This window comes from Magnolia sinica, chromosome 6 (assembly GCF_029962835.1).
Source record: "Magnolia sinica isolate HGM2019 chromosome 6, MsV1, whole genome shotgun sequence".
NCBI classification, from domain to species: domain Eukaryota; kingdom Viridiplantae; phylum Streptophyta; class Magnoliopsida; order Magnoliales; family Magnoliaceae; genus Magnolia; species Magnolia sinica.
Genome location: NC_080578.1, coordinates 67,177,119 through 67,204,649, shown reverse-complemented (window position 1 = coordinate 67,204,649; position 27,531 = coordinate 67,177,119). Strand labels below are relative to the sequence as shown.

The 27,531-nt window shown below is 39.5% G+C and overlaps 2 protein-coding genes across 2 annotated transcripts; both read right to left on the bottom strand.

Moving 5' to 3' along the window:
- Positions 1 to 268: 268 nt before the first annotated feature.
- LOC131249641 (uncharacterized) lies at positions 269 to 1,033 on the bottom strand. The gene is made up of 2 exons (XM_058250429.1): positions 896 to 1,033; positions 269 to 739 (listed from the first exon to the last, which is right to left on the bottom strand). The coding sequence occupies exons 1-2, from the start codon at positions 1,031 to 1,033 to the stop codon at positions 269 to 271; spliced, it is 609 nt and encodes a 202-aa protein (XP_058106412.1).
- Positions 1,034 to 15,784: 14,751 nt separating this feature from the next.
- Positions 15,785 to 25,780, bottom strand: LOC131248827 (uncharacterized). Its single transcript, XM_058249295.1, has 2 exons — positions 25,776 to 25,780; positions 15,785 to 16,459 (listed from the first exon to the last, which is right to left on the bottom strand). The coding sequence occupies exon 2, from the start codon at positions 16,414 to 16,416 to the stop codon at positions 15,955 to 15,957; it is 462 nt and encodes a 153-aa protein (XP_058105278.1). The 5' UTR covers positions 16,417 to 16,459; positions 25,776 to 25,780; the 3' UTR covers positions 15,785 to 15,954.
- Between the last annotated feature and the right edge of the window lie 1,751 nt (positions 25,781 to 27,531).

Here is a 27,531-nt window from a genome sequence, read left to right as displayed (position 1 = left end):
AATAAGGTTGTCCTGCCATAAACCCTTAGTTTTTATGGTGTAAGGTTGTCCTTAGAACAGCATTGGTATCAACCTCTCAATACTTGTTTATTGAGGTTGCCTTTCATTTCAGCATTATGAATTGATTTCCTTTATTTGGTTATCTCATTATTTAATTCTGCTGTTATTATTTTAAATTTGGCATTGTCCTATTCACCCCCCCCCCCCCTCTAGGACATATAGCTAGGCCTTTTCACGATCCTGTGTTGACGAGTATGCAGAACACCCTTCAGTTCGCGATGGTGAGAGTAATGACTAAAGCATCATCATGAGGATGGTGAATGCCTCGAGCATCTTCATCGGTGAACGTGATACAGTATTTTTCTCTCTTCTTTTCTTTCGAAGGTCGGGCTATGATCAGGATCTCGGACTCAGGTTGACTGATGCTCCTGGTGTGATTTTTTCGAGCATTGTTTGAGTCGCCTCTTCCTCGGGAACCACCAATAATAGTCTGGATTTCCTCCGTGGGTCGGTTGTCAGCCGAGCATTCTTCCGCTGTCCCGGTTCTTTCGACGTGTTCTCTGAGCCGGCCTTCTCGAATAAGCCTTTCGATCTCTTCCTTCAAGTGATAACAATCACTCATACCGTGGCTATGATCGCGATGGTAGTGACAATATTTATCCTTATTCCATGAGTTTGGATTACTCCGAAGCTTATTCGGCCAACTGACAAATCCTTCACTCTTGATTTCCATCAACACCTGCTCTTAAGGTTTATTAAAAAGGGTGTATGTAGAAAACCTTCGGTCGGGTCGCTTGCCCGACTTGCGTTCATCGCGTGTTCGGTCGTCCTTACGCTTCTTACCTCCAGCCGAGTCAACTTCTTTTTTGGCTGACTCTTTGGCTGGGGTTTTTACGTTCTGGGCGGCCTCACGTAAATTCCGTGTTTCCTTGGCATCCACGCATTTATCTGACCGAGTCATGAAATCAGCCAATGTCTCAGGAGGATTCTTATCCAGGGATGCCAGAAACGGCTTATCCCTAGCACCTTGCATGATGGAATTAAGTGTCGTCTCCTCTTAATGTTTCCAAACTTGGAGTGACTCAAAATTAAAACATTTGATGTAATCTTTCAGTAGTTCTTCCTCCTTCTGAACTATGTTGTTTAGATGCGCAGGGGGCTTCAACTTCTTCTTCCCACCAATGAAGTTGAGGAAAGTATCACTGAGCTCTGTAAACGAACTGATGGACTTTGGTTTCAACTGCTTGAACCAAAGTCTAGCTACATCGGCTAAGGTCAATGAAAAAACTTGGCACATCACGGCATCCGAGGCATCATGCAATTCCATGTACGTTCGAAAGCATTCAATGTGCTCAGTTGGGTCAGTTTTACCGGTGAAAGGTGTAATCTGTGGAAGACGAAACCGTTCTGGTAGCCGAGCCTGCATTACTTTCTCCATAAATGGGGATGCCTTTATTTTGGGCCTAATTTGATGGGCATCCCGACTCTGCTTCATGTCTGCAATCTCTTCCCGCACTTATCTCCTGAAGTCATGAAGGTCGGCTTTCCAAGGTTCGTCACTTTCTGGCATTCCCTCAACCGGAGGTCGACTGCGCCTCCGCCGATCGATCTCGTGTCGGAGATCAGTGGGGGGCAGCACGGCAGTCTCAGAATGAGTGGGTGCTGGCTCGGACGGATCGTGGGGCTGACTTCGCTGAGGGATCGCCGATTGCAAAGTGATAGGCTCAGGATTGATGACTTGTTACGAGACGTTGGTCGTCTGGGCACCGAGGTGAACTTGTTACCGATGTATCTGTTCCAAGAATTGTTTCATGAAGTTTATGTCGGATCTGAGTTCCTGGACATCTTTATCGATTTGCCCATTGCCTCGGTTCCGCTGGGTGTTTCTCGTCGCAGCAGAGGCTGTCGGATGAGCGGCGGAATTCTGATGGTTATTGGGTTGATTCTGAGTCCCTCGGGTTACGTTCGCACCCTGTCATTCAGCGACAGCAGCCTCATTTGGCTCTTCTTAGACCATTCTTCTAGTTATCACCATTAGGGCACGTTTACAGTTTCTGGATAGAACATGGAAAATGACTTTTCGTACAGTTTCCCACAGACGGCGCCAAGCTGTTGATGCAAAAAACTAGTGAACCTCCCTTCTGATCTACCACCTGCACAAGGATGAGACAAAGGATACCCTGGCTAGAGCCGGGGACCCTCCGATGCTAAAGTCAGTGACTGGACAGCGTAGGAATGGTTTTTTAGAGGGATTTTCTGTGTACCTTTGATTTTGAGACATCCTTCTTTTATAAGAGTGAGAGGTCCCGTCATGCGGGGATTCTCTCCCCAATCTTAGGAGATTTGATCTGATTGCAATCTATTTACGAATGCTTCCCAGTCCCGAGATTACCGGGGGTCGGGAATCCTTTCACAAGATTTTCTGGACGGTATTTATGCTTACACCGTCTCTTCCTCGCTCGGCTCGGCCTTGACCGACTCTAGCAATAGATGAGTCTCGACTGGCTACAAGGACAGGGCTTTTTATCTTCTATCGGATGAAACAGAGTCGGCTCGTAAGCGATGCTCCTTCTTATTCTGATGATCAATACTACAACCGACTCAATATGAGTCAGTTTTATGATCGATCAGGCGATTTCTAGCCTTGGGACCTTAGTTGGTCCCCTTTAGATGTTGCTAGCTCATTAGCCGAGTCAACTTAATGCGTCTTATATATTTTGCCTATGACTCTTGACTCTTTGAATCTCTGTTAGGATTCATTTCCCACAATCCGAGCTAAGTCTCTCCTTTAGGCTTTACTATCTTGCCTCGGTCAGACCCGTTACCTCGGGTCTTCGGGCCGTGTCAGTAGAGTTAGTCCATTCCATAACCGGGTCTCCGGACTTGTCATATTTTTCCCCACCAGCTCATGTTTGCGCCTACTCCATCACCGTTTGTTGTGTTTTGATCAGAGGTGGGAGCTGCATCTGATGAGCGGCTCTGATCACTCTTGGGCCTTGACTGCATGTTCTGGTTTGGACAGCAAAGATGATCTAGTTCGTTTTGTCGTTTGGCAGTGGGCCTTGGTTTGGATGGTAAGGGTAGTTTTGTTTGAACCAAAGCTGGTAGGAAAGAGGCAGAGGGTGGTCGGTTTTAGGTGGTCGCCAAGATGGACGGTCCGGATCATCCATGCAAATGATGATGGTGGGCCACAATGACAAACGGACGTTGTCCGTTTAAACTTCCACTTGTGGGAAAGAAAAAGAGAAGAGGGGGAGTTTTTGGGCATGGCCAGGCCAAACACGGTCTGACCAAGGCTGGTGGTCCGGTGCACTGTAGGTGTATGCTGCTTTCTGTACTCCCCCAGTAGATGTGGGGTCCACAGTGATATCTTCACCAAATCTGCTCCGTTCATCAGCTTCTACAGGTCCAAGTGGGACCCCTGGCCAAAGATCAGGTAGGTCCAAAGCTTAGGTGGGCAATACTTTCTAAATACTGGGGTTAATTTTACGATCTACGAAGATCTAACGGTCTGATCATTACTAGATGTGATCGTTAATGATCCCTATGGTTTTCAGCTTAGTTTAGGTGAAGATCATTGGTAAGTTTAATAGCCTAATCGTAATGATTAAGTGATGTACATCTATTTTAGAGCTAGATGAGACGATGGTCCTTAATGTGATTTGATTCTCCATAATTTAGGCCCTTTAGTAATGGTGCCATAGTGGTACGATGGTTCATACTACAGACCATCGGGTGGATGGCTTAATCTATGGGTGGATATCATTCCCAACCGTCTAATTCTTGTTGGAGAATGGATGTAGTGTTAGGATTGCTAGATTGGTGTTGTACACATGTACGTATTAATTCAAACCTCATGGTAACACTTGAGAACTTTCAATACTTGAGTATTGAAAAGTTCGGGGTGTTACACCACATGACACAAAGAATTATAGTGGTTCGGTGCTTTAAAAATAGTCACACCTACTCCACTCCCAAAATTACTTCCCTCGTAATTTTGGCTTTCACTATAAAAAGGTTTTTTCATAGTCACCTTAATAACCTTATACAATTCCTTGTGATTTTCACGGGCTATCACAATAAAAACTCAAACTGAGATTTTACCAGGCTATCTCAGACAAAACTTTAATTGAGATTTTCAAAGGAGATCTCAAAAAAACCTAAAAAAAAGTTATAGAAGGTATACTTATCTTCACCGTAAAAAACATAGCAGAAGCTTGTAGCAGAAGGACCTCTTTCTTGAATGTAGATGGTTCCGTGTTCAGTCAGATAGAAAGGGTCTAGGGTTCTAATGATTTTAATTATGTTAAACCCAAAAAGCTACTTAATTCAATTATATTAGATCTTAAAGAGGAGTATAGTTTACCCTCTTAGATTTAAACTTAAAATATTTGAGACTACAGGGAATTGAAAATGCTATTTAAATAAATTATAAATATCGTCCAATAGCTTACTAATAACTTGAGCTTCTCTCTCTCTTGCGAAAGAATTCTGATAATTAATTTATGTAATTCAAAATGAAAGAATAACTCAATTTGTAGGTAAAGAAATTAGAACTTCGGCTAGCCCGAGATAGGCTTCGACTAGCCTAAGTTCAGCAGATTCGGTTCAACGGAATTTGGATTGCACAGGATAAGGATTATCCAAAATTCGGCTGGCCCAAGGTCAACTTCAGCTGGCCGAATAGCACAATTCGGCTAGCCGAATTTGACCTTCGGCTGGCCGAATTCCCGCGAATTTCACAAGTTGATGTTGCTGGAATTTAACCTGAACTTTCTCGGGCTGGCCAAATTTCAAGCTATGGCTAGCCGAATTTCAAGCTCGAGCTAGCCGAACCAAAACTCGGACTAGCCGAATTTGTAACAAAAGTTGTTATTTACTTCAAGCTTGAAGTTGGTCTAGCCAAGGAAGCTTGGGCTGGTCGAGCCAAAGTTAGGCTGGCTGAATTCCAGGCAAAAATAAGTGTACAAACCCATGATTAAACAATTTTGAAAGTACCTAGTCCTAAGGTCTTTCTAGGGTTTTACACCACCTGAGATATATCAAATATTTAATTCTCTTTGGCTTGAACTTAGTCTCGAACTTCATCTTGAATTTGTGTTTGAACTTTTCTTGAACATAAGCCGATCTTGAGCTTGATCTTTTCTTTGAACATGGACCGATCTTGAGCTTGATCTTCTCTTGAACATAAACTAATCTTGAGCTTAATCTTCTCTTTAACATATACCGATCTTTGAAGATCTACTTTGAAGTGGTTTTGTCTTTACAAAATTTGACAACTTATGTGTGCTCAACATCCTAGCACTTAAAGTAAAGTACCTGAATTTCAAAATAGGTCATCATTAATTATCCAAATTGAATCAAATTGTACTTTGTTTCAGAGATGAATGGAGAAATATTCTTGTCGAGAGTCACCATTTTTTATGCTTTTGTAGCACCTTTTGATGACAAGTCATCTTTAGTTATTTCATCATTATTATTAAATACAGGCATTTTAACCAGAGATTTTGGGTTTGATTCCCAACAGAGTCGTCATTTTGTTTCGATCAGAAACATGTTTTATAAATTGGAATATCTATATTTAATAATAACAATGAAACTTAAATAAAAGAACACTAATCATCATTCATTTCATTAATTTAGGTTCTTGTTACATTCCTTATATTGCCCTTTATTCTGAAACAAAATACAGCTAATTGAGATGATTTTAAATGATAATTGAAAAACAGTCCCACACCAATTTCGGCAACATTTCAGCCAATAGAGCGTCCGTCGCAATTATAGAAGAGTTGAGTGGGTTTGAAAACCTTGCTTCATGCCAATACATGAGCCGAAAGTCCTGAATTGGTGGTCCATAAGCACAACGTTATGGATATCTATAATAAAACTGAATAGGCGCACGGAACTTTAGTTGTACAGAACCTCCGTTGTGCGGTCACGCAAGACTATATTGCACAGTCACCCAAGACAACTCTATTGTGCGGTCACACAACAAGTCTAGTCCTTGGTGCCTCTTCTTTCTCTTCCTCACACCGCGAGCCCCTTGTTACATGAATTCTTCAAGTCTTTTACTCCCAGAGCTTTCAAATGTTCCTTGTCCAGATGAGAAGGCTGAGAAGGTATTTATAGGAATTCGCTCGTGTGAAGCCCTACGCGTAACATAACTTTACTGTGTGGGTGCACAATACTTCTCTATTGTGCGGTCGCTCAACACATATATGCAGTCGTGCTACTACTCTCAGTTTCGCTCTGATTCCTTATACCACTGCAACATAACCCTTTTGTATGTCTTCCCTCTACGTTGCGTAGCTGCGCAACACAATCTTGTTGAGTTGTCGTGCAACGCATTCTTGTTGCGCAGGTGCGCGATTGATTTTGTGTTCCAACAGCCCCACATGATGGATGGCCGACATCAAGGTGGCCCCACATGATGGATAGGCCACACCAAAGGTTGACCCCCGATGATGAATGGCCCACATCCAAGGTGAGCCCCTTATGATGGGCACCCCACATTGAAGGTGGGGCTCACATGATGGACAGTCCACATCAAAGGCCGACTCTACATGGTGGGCAATTAATAATGGTGGGTTCCACATGATCGATGATCTGCATCGAGGTGGCCGCCACATGATGGACGATCCATATTAAAAGTCGACCCTAATTATGAGTGGCCCATATCCAAGGTAGGCTTGGCATGATAGATGGCCCACATCAGAGGCGGGCCCACATGGATGGTCCACATCAAAGGTAGGCTTCACGTGATGGGGAGTGTATTCTGAAAGTGGGCCCTATATAATGGACGGTGCATATTATAGGTCGGCACCTGATTATGTATGACCCACATCCAAGATGGGACTCGCATGATGGACGACCCCATCAAAGGTGTGCCCACTGTACGGTCAACGTCAAAGGTTGGCCCCACATTATCGGCGGTGGTGGATGTAATGGGGAGCAAACGGACTCAGGGGATAAATACTTATTATATGTGAAACCAAACAAGCATTTTTTTTATTTTTTATTTTTAAAAAAAAATTTAAAAATTATTAATTACTTAGGAATGTAGAAACCAAGACAAGCTACAAGGAACTTATCTAAAGTAACTTGCGATCCAAACACCCCCTCAGAAACTCGCTGGCAAGCGAGACTGGGCACTGTTTCATCAAGATTTTTGAGTTGGCTCACCAATTCGGTGGACTCAGCACGACTTGGCAGACTCGAGCTGAGTCACTTGCTAAAGGAAGAGCTTTTTAATAAAAATATGAAAGCAAGGACGCGGAATGCTAGGTGGGTTACGGTGATGTTTGTGATAAATCCACACCGTACACCCGTTTTGGGAGCTCATTTCAGGACATGCGGACAAAAATGAAGTGTATTCAAAACTCAAGTGGGCTTTATGAAAGGAAACTGTGTAGATTCAGTGACCACCGTTTGAAACATTCGTATGGCCACAAAGTTTCATATCAGGCCATGTTTTTGGTGTTTTCACTTCATCCGGATGGAAATGACCTTACAAAGGGTTTGGATGGCATATAAATATCAAGTTAGATCCCAGGAAGGTTTCAATGGTAGAAAACTCTTTCCCCGGTTTTCGCTCTCGTCCGGCCCACTGGTATTTTGGATTCACCTCATTTTTAGTAGAATTTCCTAGAATGAGCTGCCACAATGGATGGATGGTGTGGATTTCTCACAAACATTACTGTGGGCCCCACCTAGCATACCAGCGCAGGAACTTCCTGCGAAAGGCTTTCGCAGGAAATCCGCGTCCTGAAAGCAAAACGGGAGCTGTGATGGCGAGATGCATGCCTCATTCATTAACGACTTGGCCATGCACCACATCTACGACAAATGAATATATTTTCTTTTCATAGCTTAGCTGTTCCAATATCTAATATTTTACCTGACCACTTCTTAATTTAATTATTAAATATTAAGTCGATTCTAGTCGAGCCTTCAGGTCAACCCTCCCCACCTGAATTTTCGAGATTTTTAACTTTAAACCAATACAAATACACACTAGTTATTTTTCAAACACCTGTAAATTCCAATTCCCTTCGTAAAAAGCATTCAAAGATGGAAGGCTATGATTTTCCCTTATATAAGATGACATAGGGTGATGTAAACAGGAAAAGCTATCCAACGGTTCCCACTGGGCTCAAGCGACCAGAATCAACCACTCTGCATGGCAGGTAGGCCCTGCTTCAGCCAATGGGAGTAAGCTGAAAACCTTCAATGGCAGATGGGTTTGACTTGTATTTGGTTACGAATTTCTACGAGTTGTGGGTCTTGTTGAAGAGGTAGATTTGAGTAATCCTAATCTAACATAGCAATCATCTGATGGCTTTAAATAACTCTCATGGAAATATATTGTCATCTTCCAAAGTAACAAATGCAATTTGTTTGAAGCCGAGGACCTTTCAAAACAAGCAAAGATTTGTTGAGATTAGAACTAGTTGATCTTATTATAGATAGGAATGCGTTTGATGACTTTTCAATCTTTTGAATGACTAATCAGACAGCCATTTAATCAAATTAAAAGACAGTAATGGTGAGGCATTTCATAACAAGTATTGTCAAAGTAATGTAATATGTGCCACATATGCATTTTTAGCATGGCTAGACCAAACAGAAGTAATTTATCAAAACTGGACCCAATCCTACCTAGGCATGAAACTGCCAAAGGTGTGTTTAATTCGAAGAGATTCATTCTTTAGACGAAGAAATTGCCGTTTGAAGTGTTGACGGTAAAACAGTTGTAGCTTTTGATCCGAGTATTATCACCAAACACACAACCTATTGATCTTTATGTAACGGCAGCTCCAAGGTCAACCAACCTGCATATCATGTCGCAAACATCCATTTTGCGAGAAATGTTCATCTTGATGGTCAAAATTGAAATTTTAGAAAAAAAAAAAAAAAAAAATTTACTACTTTTGGTAATTTCCGTTTTCATCGTATCTTCCTATTTTTGCAATTTTAGGATTTTCATTTTTTTTTATTTTATTTAGAAGTTGCTTGTAATAATGCCGGAAATACTCTAGCAAAGTATATTTGACGTTTCTATTTTTGACAAATCTAGTCTTTTAAAGCTTTTTTTTTTTTTTTTTTGCATAATTTCAAATTAACAAAGTTGTTATAGAGATTCTAAGTTCGATCCCCAATAGAGTCGCCATTTTGTTAAAACAAAACGTTGTTTTCTTTTGATTTGGAGATTGGAATACATGCGCTCTAATGAATAGTAGAGGAAATTCTGAAAGAAAAAATTTCATCATCAAATATTTCATTCCTCTGAGTTTTGTTACATTCCTTGCATTACCCTTGATTCTAAAACAATATACATTAAAAAATACAACATCAAATAACGGTTTAAAGAAATAATTTCGACAGCATTTTAGCCCTTGTTAAATGTCCATCGAAATGACGGAAGAGTTGTGCGGGTTTGAAACCCTTTCTTTGTATTGATACGGCGAACTAAAGAAACTCGAGTTGAAAACTTATAACCCCTATTGCACAGGTATACAATAACCATTTATGTAGTTGTGCGAGAACTTTGATTGCGCGGCCGCGCAGTTAGTCTCAACTTCAGGTTCTCTCCTTCATTTCTTCTTCTATGGGAACTTTTCCGACCCAAGATGTGACCATGTCCAATGCATGACTCCCAGGAAGGGTTTGTTGTGCGGGTCTTCTCGATACCTACTGTTACGCGGACCAAATCTTCGGGGAACTCCGGAATATTTGTTGTGCGATCGCACAACTCATAGATATAGATTGTTTGTGCCTTAACAAATCTTAGATTATTATTGTTGCTGCCAATTCAAACAAACTACGCCACACGTCTGAGTGAGAGTTTGGATTAGTTGTTCATGTGTGGGTAAGATGCACGAGCGTGCCAAAGTCTACTCGACTCAAAGGTTTTGATTGAATCGTTGGTGTCCACCATGTCAAGACGGGCATATTAGAGACTGGACACAGGATCCAGTTATCCTCTCAACCACCGTTTTGAACTCCGTTTAGGCGATTTGTGAAAGGGTAGGGGTTAGCCCTTTCGAATGAGTTCTTTTTATTTTGTGACAATAAACGTTAGTATATGGACTTAGGGACTTTCTCTTTCACCAGTATTTAGGTTTGTATGTCACTCAAATGAATAAGAATATAAAAATAAATGAAATAAAGCTAAACAATACTAATTTTATTGATGTTTAAATATATGACTCATTATAATTGACAAAGTAACAATCAACCAAAGAAAGAAACGAGAAAGAAAGATAAATACCTGATATGTCTATCATCGAGGCAGATGGTTAACGGGATGTGACCGGATTGGTATGATCAACCAAATCAGAACTCAATTGATTATAATCCTACAACTTAAGGTTGAACATATTTACTCTAGTCCTAAGGTACTATAACGGGAGTGGCTATGCAGTAGCTATCTATACTAGAACTAGGCCAGGCTAAACTAAGGAAATGTAAATGAAAAGTAAATAGATGTGTTTTGCGTGGGGCCCCGAGCTCTTCTTCATGTGCTCCTTTTATAGCGTATCAAGGTAGTGAAACCCCTCGCTCGAGGGGTTTCATTGTTGATACCGGATCCTTCGTGCTCACATTGCAATTCTATATATGGGAATCTACTTGATTGATTCGGAACTACTGGCTTACATTGGGAAGAAAGGACTCCATCTAGATCTGGACTTACTAGCTTCTCATAGTTGATCTTTTGTGGAGATGTCTGTGGCCCACTAAATGGATTCGTGATCAGGTTCGAGAGTTGATCCTGAATCTCAAACAGATCATGGTACTCATCTGGTGGCTCACCTCCTGCTCTTCTGCTTCGAGTGTTGGATGGTCCCGTCAGACCACCTCTTGCATTTTCACCATTCACTGCAAGATGGTTTGGAGTGTTGGAGGGAATAGATGGACATGACCCATCACATCCTGACCTCCCAAACTCTTGATTCCAATTGGACCAAACACCTCAATGGGATCTTCGATCTCTCCCATTCTTTTATTCCAATTGGATCGCAGCTTGGAACCTGATTAGGTTGATGTATCTATTTCTCCGACTTGGGTCCAAACCAAAGGCAGATTGGCTTAGACATTAGTCTAATCTCCTGATATTCAAAACCTTCTTGAGCACTGCTAGCTCTCCAAATGTCTATGGGAAGATCTCCTAGTTTAGAAGGACCGTGAAAGATGGCATCACTAAGAATATCATAGTTAGATACATGATTAGATCCGTTCTCTCTACAGATCTTTTTATAGCCATGTCTGATACACTGACTCATTAATGGGCACATTGATCATGGTCACGAGGCATGCGACCATTCATCCCCTTAATGGCATGTGTAAGGATCTATGCTATCGCATTAATAATGAAATGTATAACGCCGAATAAAGATCAACCGAAGATCTCTTCGGGTGCAAGTACAACTTCCGTGTGTGCCAAACACATAGTGTCACCATGTGATAGTTTTCTATTAGACAATATCAAGGCATCGAAAATTGGTGTAAACAATTATGCAATAAAATATTCAAGTTTTCTTTCTTATTATTCAAAGTTTTGATTACTTGAAGAAGACAGCGATCTTTCTCATTATTGTTTCACGCTCTCCCTGCATGATAAAGCCAACAAAACTGAAATTGGTTTGAAAGCAAACTTGCAGAAGTTCCTTTCTTTTGCACTCTCCATTAAAAGCTTATAGATAATCTTGTTTCCCTCACCATATAGTATTGTTAAAATTAAAAAATAAAAAATAAAAAGAAGAACAAGAACAATAAATAAAATTAAATAAAAAGAAGAACAAGAAAAGGCCATGGCTGGTTGCCAAGTAAAACTGAGTTCATCTCATCTTAGCTAACAATATTTATGTATTAGTTACTGTTTAACTAAAATGAGATGAAATCATTTTTCAAGTGGCAAGCAAACAGCGTCTAAGTATTTTATCAAGTGTGGTTAAAAAGCTGAATTGAATTTTAAAATTTTTAGTTTATTCAACACGTAGAAGGCAATCACAAAAGCTAATGGTATTTCCTACTATTCAAAGTGAGGAATGTGACCTCAAAATCTCCATTTCCAGCTATATTCTTTCAGGCGGAACTTGGAAGTTAAATAAACCCATAATATGAATACGGTGGAAATATATTTTTTTTGAAAGATAACGAGACTTTGATTAAAAAAGGGAAAAACAGAACAAAACAGCAGCCAAAGCTGCTGAACAAAGGCTACATGCCAAGAAATAAAAGATCGAAATCCTTCAAGGATTCAACATGAGTGGCCCATTCAATAATAAGTGATTTAGCTCTAGAAGACACCCAACCTGCAGAATTTGCAGAGTCCCGAAAACACCTGCCCCTTCTTTCCTCCCAAACGCACCACCAAATGGCGAGAAGGGCCATTTTCCACAACATGGTCCCATTCAATATGAATGCGGTGGAATGAAATCACAATTTGGGTTATTTCCATTTCTTTAGGCTGACAATTGCACTTCAATTCAAATAGTGCATCCAAAAGCACCCTTGGGGATCGAAACTCTACTGGTGGATATTAATGTAGAAAACTAGAAAATAAAGGAAACAGGTTATGATTGGATTTTTGCGCATTTGGGTGTAGAGAGGATCAATTTTGTCAAATGGCATAAGCAATCCCATGCAACACAAGGGGACTCCATGCATGTGCGACAACTCCCAAAACCTTTAGAAAAAGAACAATAAAAAAATCTGAAAAATCAATGCAAAATGGGAAAAAAAAAATGAAAAATATATAAAAATACTACATTATTACTGTTAGACTATAACAAGTTAACTAACAAATAATCATATGAATGCATATTTATGATTGTAGGAGAGTAAGAGAGTAATAGGGTCTTAAGGGTAAGAAAAATGAGGGGTGGGATTGCCTGTTTATGGCAGAAAGGGAGACCAAATGAAGGGGGGGAAAAGTCCAAACAGTTGGAACATCATGCCATCACATAGGCACAACAGCATAATGATAACTTATGTGGTGGAATGCTTCAGCCCGACAGTCCAAAAAACTGCATATACCACTATGGCGTAAGCAGTCCATACTCTCCAAATGGCATATGCAATCGCAAATGACAACACTGGAGGATGCAGTTGCCCATATCACAAATGAGATACACTTTTATTTATTTTTATCTCAGGCACTTTGCGGTGGACAAAGCAGGAAAACAGAAGATCCACCCATCAAATGTCCTTTCTGCTTTCCAAGCAACTGCAAATGGAGCAGATTGGTTTCACCAAAATAATGGAACCAATCCTGTTTTGCGGGTACATCCAAACAGGTGGAGATCATAGGAACTATTTGTTCCTATTTGAGACACGAAAGTATGATGAAAATATGCCTAGATAATCCTCTCATATAGGCCGATGTTTTTGCTGTAATTCTATCGGTGTTCCTATTACAATGCGAATAATGACAAATTCAGTTTTGTTCATGTTGATGCAACGAGTATTACAGCTCCTCATGTCAATGCTCCTGCTACTTATGATACCGCTTTATGACCCAATGGCTAATACAGTACCAATGTCAAAATCATATAAAAAGAAAAGGATATTAGTGTTTTATGCAAATCATATAAAAGCCAGTAAGCTCCCATGAGTACTTCCTGAATATAGAATAGATGTTTGTTGGGGCACTCTAGACATATTATTTAAGGGATGGTGCTAGAGGAAATTGCAGTATCACAGATTTGGTGTGGGTTCTTGAAATCATATTCTGTAATAATCATGGATTTCCAACTGAAAGATCTCCAGGATGAGTGTAATTTTGTGTATATTTTTAAAAATCAGAAATAAAACAGTGCTTAAGAATGCACATGAAGAACCAAAGGTTTATGGTTTTCATCGTGGGTGATTCAGGGTAAAAGTTAATGATGTTTGCTTTCATAGGCAGGCTAAATGGCTTTTTTTTTTTTTTAAATTATTGAGTAGGGTTTTAGGGGGACTGATCGCTAAAGTTCAACTCTAGGTTGGTATTTGGATATCCACCAAACTCACATCTGAGTGGATGTGGCAATGAAAGGGATAAAACATTTTTGCAGAGAAGTGTTTGGGTTGGGCTTCTTCTTTCTTTTTTCCAGCAACTTACATGATGCATCTGATATTGTCGGAAACAAAGTCAACTCGACTGACTCATCTTACTTTTGGTTGGCAATGAAAAGGGTCACCAGAAAATGACTGAAACAGAGAAACAGAATGACTTGGGGTGAGCTGTAATGGTTTCGGCCTCTGGGGGAGTCGCACTCTGAAACTGCTATTTAAAACACCCAGAGAAGTCTAGTATTTTTTCCGCCCCAAATTTGTATCCAGATCATTTCATCACCAAAAAAAAATAGCATCCCAATAATTTCAACTTGTAACTAAATTCATCTAGGTGGCAATTAAGGTAGAGCAACTTGCACCCACTGCCATAAGTGAGAACACCCAAAACATAGCCTAAATCTCCCAAAATTAGAAAAAGGATTGTGATCAAGGATCCTTGAGCAGTCATCAGCTTATTATGATCACCGAACAAAGGTACTCACATACAAAGACATGTCTAATGAGTGAAGTCTCAAATAGCAAGTTGAGACTTATCCCAATGTCTTGGAAATTTGATTTATTCCTTACTCATACTACGGATGATTATCCTGCCTACTTTGGCAGATTGCAATTTTACCGTTTTATCATTCAAGCCCCACAAATGACTATCAACAAAGTTATCGATGCACTTAGCTGCATTAAGATGCATCTTGTATCGAGCTGCAATAGCTAGTTCAATAAAGGGAAACTAGAGCTATAATCCAGTGAATTCCTATTTGAGGCGCAGGTGAGCCCCTATGGTCATTCAGGACAGTTGGATAGGAAGAATTCACCATAGAAAAAACATTATTGAAAAATGTAGTATGATACAATGCTTGGTGTGTTGACAGGTTTTCAGTAAGTTTTGGCTTCCGGTTTGTGCAAGTGTGCCTATATTAGAGGATCCTAGACATAATATTTGGCCTTTAATTAGTGGAATGGGAATCATTACTGTATCTTCCTTCTTAACAATTTCTCTGATGGATAATTATTTAAAGTTGTGTGATTTTTCTCTCTAGGAGATGTTTTGTGCATGGACCACTTAGACTGGAGCTCATAGCATCAATGGTTTGGATTATTGAACAAACAGCCCCACTTAATAGACATTGAAAATCTGAAAGGTAGTGTGTGGTCTCTAGGTCCGCCTGGGCATTGTAAAAAAGAACCATGACTGGATAATCACACAATACAAAAATGACAGTAAAAACAATGTCACAATCCATATTCCAGGCCCTTATTTGAATGGATGTGAAATGGAGCTGCATGCAATCCACAATGAACGCTTTACATCCAATGGTCCTCATTTATCACATGTGGGTCATGTGGACCCCACATTAAAAAAGAACAACATTTGATGGATTAATGATTCAGTTGTTTTACTGACAAACTACGATCTGGCCATTTTTCCTTTGGCCTTTTCAGATAGGCAGAATCCAAGGTCTGAAACGAAAAATGGCAATATGATTATTTCCATCTGCAATATTTAAAAAAAAAAAAAAAAAAAAAAAGATTCAATTTTCAGGTCCTATTTGTTTCACAAGCCGAAATTTCATATTCAAGTCACAACAATCACTTGGAACTTGCCTGTTTGGAGAACCGCAACTCCAAACAAAACTAATGATTATTTTGAGGAATTCACGGTTTTCTTATTTGCAATCCAAACAACATAAAACGTGAAATGAATTGAAAGTTTTTTTTTTCTCCCGGATTCACCTATCCAAACAGGCCCTTTATTTAACATTATTGCAAACCACTTCAATTATACATCCAAACAGAGCCTTAGATAGCTTCTGACAATCACATCATTTTAATGAATTTCACATTTCACAAAGTAAAAAATATTCAATACTAATAGCAAAAACAAAAACTATAAAAATCCTACCTTTTCCCCTTATATTTCTTGCTTTGCTCCTTCACATCATCATCATCATCATCGCTGCTCATGGAAGGATTGAGACGAGCCTCATCCATCGCCCACTGCATAAGCTTATCCACCTCCTTCTTGGACACCCCATCATCATCAACATCAACATCAACATCATCATCATCATCATCATCATCATCATCTAATTTCTTGGGACGCGCTTGGAATTCTCTAGAAGAAGAACTACCCTTGAGAGCAGCAAACCTCGCGGACAGATCTTCCCCTAAAATTCTCTGCATTTCCTCATCCACTACTGCACTCACAACAACGACTCTTTTCCTATCTTTCATAGGTGGCACCCTCGTAATTCCGGTAGAAGATGAGGGCGCTTTGAGGGCCTCCAACCGTCGGACGAGGTCGCTGTCTAATGAGGTATTGCGAGTGGTGTGGGAACCGGTGCTGATGTTGAGGAGCATCTGGTCCTCGGCCGCAGACAGAAGCTCCTCCACCTCCTTGGAGCTCTCGTCCTTCCTTCCGTTCTTTCTGGTACTTTTACCACCAGACATGGTCGGTTTAGAGAGAGAGAGATGAGTACGGATTCTCGATTCGAGTCTTTGACTCAGGTTACTCAGGTTCGATGACAGGGGATACTCGATTCGAGTCTTTGGCCCAGGTTCACGGGTTTGATTACAGAATATGCGGCCTCTCCCGATCGTGGTTTTCCCGTCTCGTATAGTTGGTGAACGATAAACGCCCATTGTCGACACCACCGCTACGCATTCGTCAAGCGCGGCCCAGATTGGACCGTGTGTTCGTACCGTTGCTGCATGTTCGTGAAAAGCCAATCAAAGCGAGTTAATCTGAATGAATTTGCATGTAGTTGGAGATGTGCATAGATAAACTAGTAATTCTACTATAATAGAGTTGAAGCACGTTAAGGGCCTGTGTGGATGCCTGGAAGTTCTTTTAAGCCGTAAGTGACTTACCTGTAAGTCACTTACAGGTGAAAGTTACTTACAGGTAACCTGTTTAGATGTAAGTTGTAAGTCACTTACAGGTAAGTTACTTTTTCTGTTTGGATAACCTGTAAATTACTTACAGGTAGAAAGCTGTATATTCACATCAAGCATAGCTTAGATTAGGGAATCGTTCTAAAATGTTATAATCATATAAAAAACATGGGATCAAATATGTTATTTTGTTAAGCCCATCAAAATGAATATTTGAGATAATTATTAAGCTAAACCAATCATCAAGTGGGCTATAAAAGTGGGCCCACGAATTCAAAAAATCTATAATATAGAGTAATAACTCAATTTAAGCATTGAGAATAAACTTAAAAACATTAATAGAAAATCTAATAATTAAATTACTTGCATTCCAACTGTGCAATCTGATGTAATTTCCAAGGGCCAGCGCATCATCAATCCCACTCTATCATCAAAGTTTTTCTCATTCTCTAATAAGTTTGATGCTCAGGATCTAAGAGATTCACCAACACTGATGTAGATCGTTAAATTACTTGCATTCTAATTGTACAATCTAAGAGATTCACCAACACTGCGAGTAAATCACAGGATCACCAACCATAGGCCACAATGAGACCAACCAGATAAACGATCTACAGGATCACCAACCACAGGCCACAGTCCCTGACGGTTTCATGGGATGCTGCATCACATGGTCTGTTCGGATTAGAAGCCCATGACACGTGTGAAAAAATACGCAGGTGCGTATAAGTAACTGTTTGGATGCCAGCGTGCCTTATAGAGTAACTTCAAACCACTCCCGTTTTCAAAGGAGAAAAAAAGGGTAAATGAAACCCTACCGTTTTAGGAGGAGAGGAGACGGAAGGCAGTAACTGCAGCGAGAGATTGCAGAGACGGAGAGAGATTTGGTGGGTTGGTGCGTTTCTCCCTCTTCCCTTCTTTTTAAAAATCTGACCGTTGAGCCTGTAAGTGACTTACAGGGAAGTGACTTCCCACCCCCATCCCCCTGCAGTTTTTTGGTAGATTTGTCTGTAAGTGACTTACAGGTTGTAAGGTACTTACAGGTGATTTTTCTCCCCCAAACACCACCTGTAAGTGACTTCCCTGTAAGTCACTTCCCACTTACCCGACTTACAGGCATCCAAACAGGCCCTAAGCAACGCCACGATATTTCTTAACTGACTACTGAAGAATGATTACATAGAAATAGTTATAAGACAAGTAGCGAAAGTAGAAGCAAATAAGACGACCCGTGTTAAACAATTATAGCAAGAATGTGGGAAGGGTATGGATGGCCAGAGTAAGACTATAAATAATAGAGGAATTATTAGGAAAATTTTATCTCACATCAACCCAATCAAATCAACACGTATTTTTCAATTACTCGTCACTTATATTCCTTACTGCAATCACTTTACTTATCTACCAGTCAATTACATTTCCTAGTGTAATCCTTTACTTTTGGCTTGTTGTTTACGTTCCATAGTTTAATTTGTGGTGTTAATCAGGTAGCTGGTAATCTTACCTGTAATTTGGGTTTATTCTCATATGTTGGATTCAGTACCCATCCACAAAAGTGCTTCGCAGCCATTTTTTGTTACCGACTATAAGTATTCTTTTTATGTTCATCTTTTATCTGTACTGAATAGTCATTTCGTACGAAAGCCAAAGGTGTAACCTATCATCAGAGGATGAACCCTACCCTCTGAATATCGTCTGATCTTATTTACATACTAAACGAGTGGCTGAATAGATAACCGATTTCATTCGATCCCGGTCATATACTATGTATCTGCCTATCTCGGCGCTTGGGTTCATAGTTGTTCGGTTAAAATTGAGCCGCAAATTCAATTATGGCATGCCTGCATTTCTCACTGACCGAATTGGAAAAGCAACGAAACTGCCAGTAATAGTTTGGCATACCCGATGGGACACTGATTATAACTTACTGGCATAACACCAAGATCCACAAATCTTCTCGCTAGGACGTTCCTTTTTTTTTCATATGAGGCACGCTCAAGTGCGGCAACAAATGGGGGCCCACACGATGTATGAAGACCATCCAACTCGTCCATCAGATGTGTTCCACATACGAACATGGTTGGGATGGTGTCAAGCTTTGTGGGCCCACCATGATGTGTACGTATTTTATCCATGTCGTCCATCCATTTTGCTAGCTCACTCTAGTGTATGAGCCCAAAATTGAGGCGGATCCTAAGCCCAAGTGGGGATTAATTGAACTCTTACCATTGAAAACTTCCTGAGGCCCACGTCAATGTTTTTTTTACCATCTCACCGGTCGGTAAGGTCACATAGCCCTAAATGAAGGGAAAACACAAATACCTACTTGATCTAAACCTTCCATGGCCCCAAGAATTTTTCATTGGTAGGTGATCCATCCTCACTGTTTCTTGTGGTTTGGTCCACTTGAGATTTGGATCTGACTCATTTTTGGGCTCATGCCCTACAATGAGTTGACAAAACAAATGGACCATGTTGATAAAACACATACATCATGGTAGGTCCCACCCAACTTTGAAACTAGCTAATTGGCTGGTGTTGGGGTCACTAAACCACATGCTCCACGAATTACCTTTGTTTTCCAAATCAGCCATATTTAATACTCAAGTGGACCACAACACAAGAAACAATGTGTTTACACTTGATCTCACTACAACAAATCTAGCAAATTAGATGATGCTTCCTGGTAGTAAGATCTTGATCAAAGACAAACGATAGATCCTTTAAATTGTTATGGCGGTAGAATTTGATTGAAATTTAAAAAGTCATGAGTAGCATAAAAATGGTAAGTATAATGTGCTAATATCTTCGAACACGTTTCACATACCTTACTCACATGGTAGAGTTGTTAGTGCACTTATTTGTGCACCTTGTTTGCCAATCACATGAGTCATTATATCAGTGAGTCGGTTGAGCCCTTTAAAGCCGAAGACTAAAGACATAAGTGGAAATGGGCATCAAGGAGCAAAAAATAGACATATGAGGTGCCCTTTACCCAAAACAACCCTAAACCTCTAGATAATCATGGATTAATAGGTAAACTTTGTTTGACTATTCCTTAGCCTTAAGAGCATAATTGGAACATGATAAGTAAGGATAGAAGATATGCAAAGCCGTTATGAAATTATATGCCCAAAACAATAGTTTTTGAGTGATTCTTGATCCCATTGATAGGTTGTCAATGGGTCTTGATGAAATTAAAGATCCACTCAATGGGATCAATTAGGAAACCCAAATCTATTATATGCCCAAAACAATAGTTTTTTGAGTGATTCTTGATCCCATTGACAGGTTGTCGATGGGTCTCGATGGAATAAAAAATCCACTCGATGGGATCAATTAGGAAACCCAAATCTGTATAGCAAGCATTGATATATTTGTCTAGCTTTCTCGGTAGGATTAACAACCTACTCGATTCTATCGAAGAGCCTTTCGATCCCATCGACAGAGCCGGTTTTATAGTCGTTGTAAATTGGTTTCTTATAAAAAGGCATTCGGTTCTTGGGCAAGAGGATGAGTTTTTGGTGCAATAAAAGCCTAGGTGATTCCACGTTCATATCCCTCACTCTAAGCCTCTAAACGAATGAGTTCCAAGTTATCTTCCTTGAGATTAACACTCTAATGAGGATTCCAACATCCACTTTAAAGATAAGCTTAAACTTCACCATTTTCTAGAGATTAGACCCAACCTTATTGGTATATCTTTTGTCTAAATCCTCCAGAAGACTCTTATAAGTGAATCCCCCTAGGATTACAACCTTTTATTAGTTGTAGGAGATTTCATCATTCTCTCATCACCTTGGTCACCTCAATAGAGCATTGCATGTAAGGTGTTTGATCTTGGAGCTAAAACATTGGAAAACATCGGCATCAACAATCAATAAAGCACAAGGGGAGCCGATTAGAGCACAGGAGAACATCAATCAAGAAACCCGAGAAGACACTATAAACTGGACTCAATCCAGCAAGTTGTCAATTTTAAGAGTCCTCACACTCCTTATGTAGGATTGAGTGTAGAGTTTGTAATCCAAACTCGCTTAGGTTCTTGTGTAGGATCATATCGACATCGACATGTAGGACCATATCAACATCAACGCCAGTGAGTACATGTGTAAGTCCTTGTATAAGCTACCGACATGGGTGTGTACGTGGGAAAGGCCTTATTTAAGCCACCAACATACGTGTATACGTGGTAAGTCCATGTGTAGGCCATTGACAAGGGTGAGTACGTGGGTAAGTCTTATATGCTTCCAGCGGAAGTGTACACTTGTATAGGTAAGAGGTGAACCTGATTTAAAACATATGACAGTGAATTCTAGTACACTTAGGGAGAGTGTGTCTACTGAGTATGAAGTAGGGAAACCAAACCAATATACATTCTTTTGTTTAGGATTGTAAATTGTGTACATGTTTAACTCATACTTATATGTTTGATTAGTTAAATCATTAGAATGCTTGAATTGGATTGTATGCTAGGCACTTAACTTGTGTAGCACACACAAGCATACTATCGAGTATAGACTAGTTGCTTCATTGGCATATTTATTGTAATATATGTGATTGGACCCTCTATTGACTTGAAACCCTTAAAGCAAATTTTGTTACTTAGTTTAAATTACCATATTACTTTGAGTAAGAAATTGTATGTTAAAAGGCATAAATTTTATTTAGTCCTATTTTATAATTGCGTCAAGCTTCCATGCATAGTCCTGGGATATTATTCCATGTAATTTCAAGAGTCGATTACTCATTGTAGTGGCCTTATGACCAATGATAGGTATAGAGTGAAATATAGTCATAGGCTGAAACCACTTAATGAGCAATGAAGTAACATAAAGGCAATGCTAAATTAACCGATTTTTCTAGCACACAACATACATTTAAATGGAGAAGTGGATAATAGTTATCTACACATGGAATTATGAAAAGAACTCTCATCCATGTAGTGGGTGTGAGATGTGTATGCAACTAATGGCCAATCCACTATCTACACGTGGCCAATTATAGCCAGATCAAATAGTCAAGAAGGTGACAAGCAGCAGTCACGCCTCATCTGGTATAGATGCACTTTAAAATGAAGAGTTAAAGATGTGCATATGTGGAGCATTAAATGTTGGAGTTTCCATCAAAAGCAACTCTCTTCATAGAAAATCCCATCAAAGCAAATCTATATCGAGCATTAAATACTAGTCCCACCAAAAGCAACTCTCTACAGATGCAAGAGCTCAGTGATGTGAGAAGTCTGGCAATGTTTCTCATGTAAGAGTCCAGCGACGTGGAGACTCTAATAAAGCTTCCTATACACAACTGGAATAGCAAAAGGCATATGTAATCTCTTATAAATGTGGCCTAAGGAAATTGGATACGCTTATGTGGAGAATCAAGGATATTTGCACGGCAAAATATCCAAAACTCTTACATTGCGAAAACTTATGCACGAGCACTGTCTCTCAAAAGTCTATAAAAGAAACATTCGAAGAAGAGTTTCAGGCCCTCACCACAATCAATCAATAAATCTCTCTATATCACAACATTATATATCCTTTTAGTTTGGCTTCATAGCTTTAAACTCTCCAACCACATTGCAGCAAGTCTAGAGCCATTAAAACGACTTAAATTCACTACTATCTAGTGCTGTCATTGCAATACGTCCTACAACTATGTTAAATATCCACAACCACCATCGTCGGATCCCTGATTATTGAGTTCATACTCGATACACACCATTCACATCCTCTTGACTTCATACCCTGACCGTCTGGTCCTTTCCATGACCGTTTTGCCAACACAAGCCACCATTGGTATTTGTTTCTTCTTTGTATAGTTTATTTTCATCATTTTTGTTGATTATATTACTCTTCATTCCAATTAATAAAATCAACAATCAATCTTATTTTTAATCATATCCAACCAATATTAATTCACTGAGAAACTTGATATGCCATGATTTAAAGAAAAGTCCTTAACTCAAGGCAAAATTATCCCATTTTGAAGGACTGACCCTCCCTTTTTAAATCGCTTGATCATTGTAATAATTGGTGGCTAAACAGTTAGGCCAACATTCACAAGTCTAGTTTAGAATGACGCTAAGCGTCACAAGCATTCAATTGATTTGAGTCAAAGTATGACTCTAGCATGCTCGCCACCATTCCTAATTGCATACATTTAACCAAATTAAGGTCGTTCATTACACATGTGGCCATGTATCCAAATTGAAAAATAATACTATTTTCTAAAACACATGATGGGACACGGTGTGCTATAGTAGCGTATCTGTAACGACTCGCATTTGTAGCTAAACTCAACTTGAATGAATATGCGGGTATTACCACTGTATAACCATATGATTATGATTAGATGCCATTAAATAACTAATAAATGTAAGCTACATCTTATGCCTGATCATGCCCATTATAAGACCTAGTAATAAGATCAACAAGACTTTATTCCCTAAATTAACTTAAAAGTGGCGGGAATATTCAAATGAGCTCTATACCGCTCAGTAGGCCATTGATCGCAAAACTATATGAATATGTTCACCTTAGTGGGCTTGACCTTCTGCATGGATTAGATGTCCGAGATAGTACCTCATATCACTCAACTTAGATTAAGACCAAGGAGTGTATGTATGTGTGTGTGTGTGTATACATATATATAATTTGATTTGGTAAGGGTTAGAAAATAAAACAAATTCAAGGTTTTCTTAGGATTTTGCTAGAATACTCTGAATTTGTTATGGACAGATGTCTTAAATCTATCTGTTAGTTTGTCAATAACATCGACTAGGCTTCGATATCATCGAAGCCAGTCGTCGATGACATCAAAGGTTGCTTGATGCCATTGAGAATTTTAAAAAATTTTCACCCCTAGTCGCTGGACAGTTTTGGTCTGTTTTCGATGATATCGAAGATTTTACACAGATTTTCTGCGGAAACGTAGATTTTACTATTTTTATTTCCTATTCTGATTCTACTTTTTTCTAAACTTATATAAAGGAGTGTATGCAAGATTGGGAGGTATCCCAGGGTATTCTAATGTAAGATCCGTATCCTAGCCTGTACTGTTCAGTAGGCTTCTGCAGTCCTCCCAATCAAATTTCGACAACCCGCGACACGTAGACTTCATTTGTGCGCAACCTTGAGTCGCCTCCCATATTCCAAAGTCGGCTCGACCTGAGACTTGTATTCTAGTGACCGTGTCGTCATTGCGGTTCCGATGCCGCATCTTGTACATTGATTCGATACGCTGGCCAGGAGATGTGGGCCCACGCTCAGTTCAAGGAAAACACCACGCATTACAAAACCCAAGAGAATCTCTACAACATGTCCCATCAATCAATCAATCACCTCATGTCAAGTACAAGAGCAACCCCAAAGTCAACTCTCTCCCTCTCTCTCTCTTACACACCCATACATGTCAAGTACAACTATCACCTCACATCCATCACTCACATCCATCACCTCTCTTACAACCACCCCTTCTCTCTCTCTCTCTCCTTCTCTTCACAATTTCCAAGCAACACTAAAGAGGTGCACGTCCAAGAAATTCCAAGAGAGAAAAGTGTTGTGTGTGCCCCACTTCCTATCACTAGATCTATCATCCTAGCCCTTCATCTCTCATCATCTTCCATCAAAGTGAGACACAAGGAGATTAGCGTTCCATCGGACCAAGAAGATCGAACGATGGGTGCTTCTATAGGCTAAGATTTCATTCTTTTGATGATGGACCAAGTGGGGCCTACCGATTAATGGTATGGATCTCACTTTAGACCCTAGATGTGACCGATGGCCCACCTTGATTCACATGATCGTTCCATGATGGGGCCATTCTCCATGGACCCCATCATGTTGTTTACTTTTCTAAAATTTAAAGAGGTCATCTAGACCTTCCATTTTGGTGGAGAAGTAATCTCCATCGTTGATTTTTTATTCGGTGGGCCCATATGTATTGGAACCTTCTTGATGTATGATTGAATGCTTGAAAGGGAGGGCCCATAATGTCGGGGTCCCTCCATCACACGTGTGTGTCTATCTTTCTCTCTCTCTCTATCTCTCTCTCTCTCTCTCTCTCTTTCTTATTATTATTATTATTATTATTATTATTGTGTGTGATGATGTGGCCGTGTGGCCCACCCGGATGGACCCCACCATAAAGCATGTATTTTATCTAAGCCATCTGTAGGTGGGGCCCACTTTATATATGTGTTGTATCCGCACCATTTACCATTTGGGGGCCCACCTGAACAGGGCCCACCTTATATACGTGGTGTGCCCAAATCGTCCAGCGTCCAGGGATGTTAGACGTTAACTGAAAACATAAATATTAGCTTTGGTTCAAAGCTTTTGGGAAGGACCGCTCATACAGGCCCCACCTTGATGCATTGATCCAATCCACGCCATCCATCCCATTCCCCAGATCATTTTAAGCGTTGAGCCGAAAAATGAAGCCAATCCGATTATTTGGCAGGCCATAGCATAGAAAACAGTAGTTTTTACTGTTAAAATCTACTTTGATGTTTCTTTACACCAAAACACATCAAATATTAGGCTCATCAGGCTGTCTTGAGCCATAGATTCCAATGGCTGGCTCGGATTCTCTTGATGCAGACCCCAACTAGGAAAAACTGTAGAAAAACTAGTTTTTCAAATATATATATATATATATATATATATATATATATGAGAAGTAGCAGGTGCTGCTGACGCCTTGGACATGTACACTACCGCAACTTATATAGATTAAGCAAAAGAGAGTTAGTAAGAGGCTTACCCAAAATACAAAAAATAGATAAAAATATGTGGCGAATGCCAGATTGGCAAGCAAACTAGGAGCTCTCACAAAAAAAGGACTTCAATGCCACATCTAAACCACTCGAACTTCGTCATATGGATCTTATTAGATCAACTAGAATGGAGAGTCGAGGGGGCAAAAAGTATATTCTGGTTATTGTTAATGACTTTACCAGATATACTTGGGTAGTCTTTTTAAGAATCAAATTAAAAAATATCGATGAAGTCAAAAGGATACTTAGACATATCCAAACTGAAAAAAAACTCAAGTCTGTAAGATCTGTAGCGATCATGGATCAGAATTTGAGAATAGCGGTTTTGAGAAGTTTTATAGTGATCAGGGAATATCACATGAATTCTCTGCACCCAAAACACCACAACAAAATAGTATAGTAGAAATAAAAAATAGAGTGCTTCAAGAAATGGCTAATATAATGTTAAAAAGTATGAAGCTCCCTAAAAATCTGTGGGCCGAAGCCGTAAATATTGCATGCTACATAATTAATCGTGTTTATACAAGAAATTCAAACAGTAAAACGACTTATGAAATATGGTTTGATAAGAAGCCGACTGTTAAATACTTTCGAGTTTTTGGCAACAAGTGTTATATTTTGCATGACCGAGAAAATCTGGGTAAATTCGATACCAAAAGTGATATAGGGATATTTCTAGGGTATGCTTTGAATAGTCGAGCATATCGGGTTCTTAATAAGAGGACCGGTGTGATTCAAGAGTCTATTAATGTGGTTATTGATGATCACTTGAATACACCTGTCTCAAGTTCAGATAATGATGAGGTACTTCTAATTAATAAATCAGACTCTTCATCAAGTCAAAACAATTCTGAACTGAGAACAGTTAAAGACCATCCAACTAATCAAATTCTTGAAAACCCTCTCACTAGTGTACGCAGTCGTAGACAACTTAAAGATATGTGTAATTACGTGTGCTTTACGTCCCAGATAGAACCGGCTAACGTAAAAGAAGCTATTACTGATGAAAACTGGATAGTTGTGATGCAAGAAGAGCTTAATCAATTTGTAATAAATGATGTTTGGTACTTAGTTCCTAGGCCAAAAGATAAACATATTAACGGAACTAAGTGGATTTTCAAAAATAAGTCTGATGAACTTGGTAATATAATTCGAAACAAGGCTAGACTGGTTGTACAAGGGTACACTCAAATTGAAGGCATCGATTATGATGAAACCTTTGCCCCAGTAGCTCGTCTTGAATCAATCAGACTATTTATATCCATTGCTTACTTTAGAAATTTCAAAATTTATCAAATGGATGTAAAGAGTGCTTTTTTAAATGGCGATTTGCATGAAGAAGTGTACGTTGAACAACCAACGGGTTTTGAAGACCCTAAGAATGTTGATCATGTATACCATCTAAAAAAGGCTCTTTACGGTTTAAAACAGGCTCCCAGGGCATAATATGAAAAATTGACTAAGTTTTTACTGAGTCATAATTTTCTAATGGGAAGTGTTAATAAGATTTTATTTGTAAAGAAACATAATGATCACATTTTAATTGTATAGATTTATGTTGATGATATTATTTATGGATCTACCTGTGCTAACATGACTGTTGAGTTTGCAGATCTTATGAAATCTAAGTTCGAAATGAGCATAGTTGGGGAATTAAATTATCTCCTAGGGTTGTAAGTTAAACAGCAACCTGATAGTTTCTTCATCTCTCAAACCAAATATGCTCTAAACTTAGTTAAAAAGTTCGGATTTGAGAATGGGAAGAATTTTGATACTTATATAAGTACGACTTTAAAACT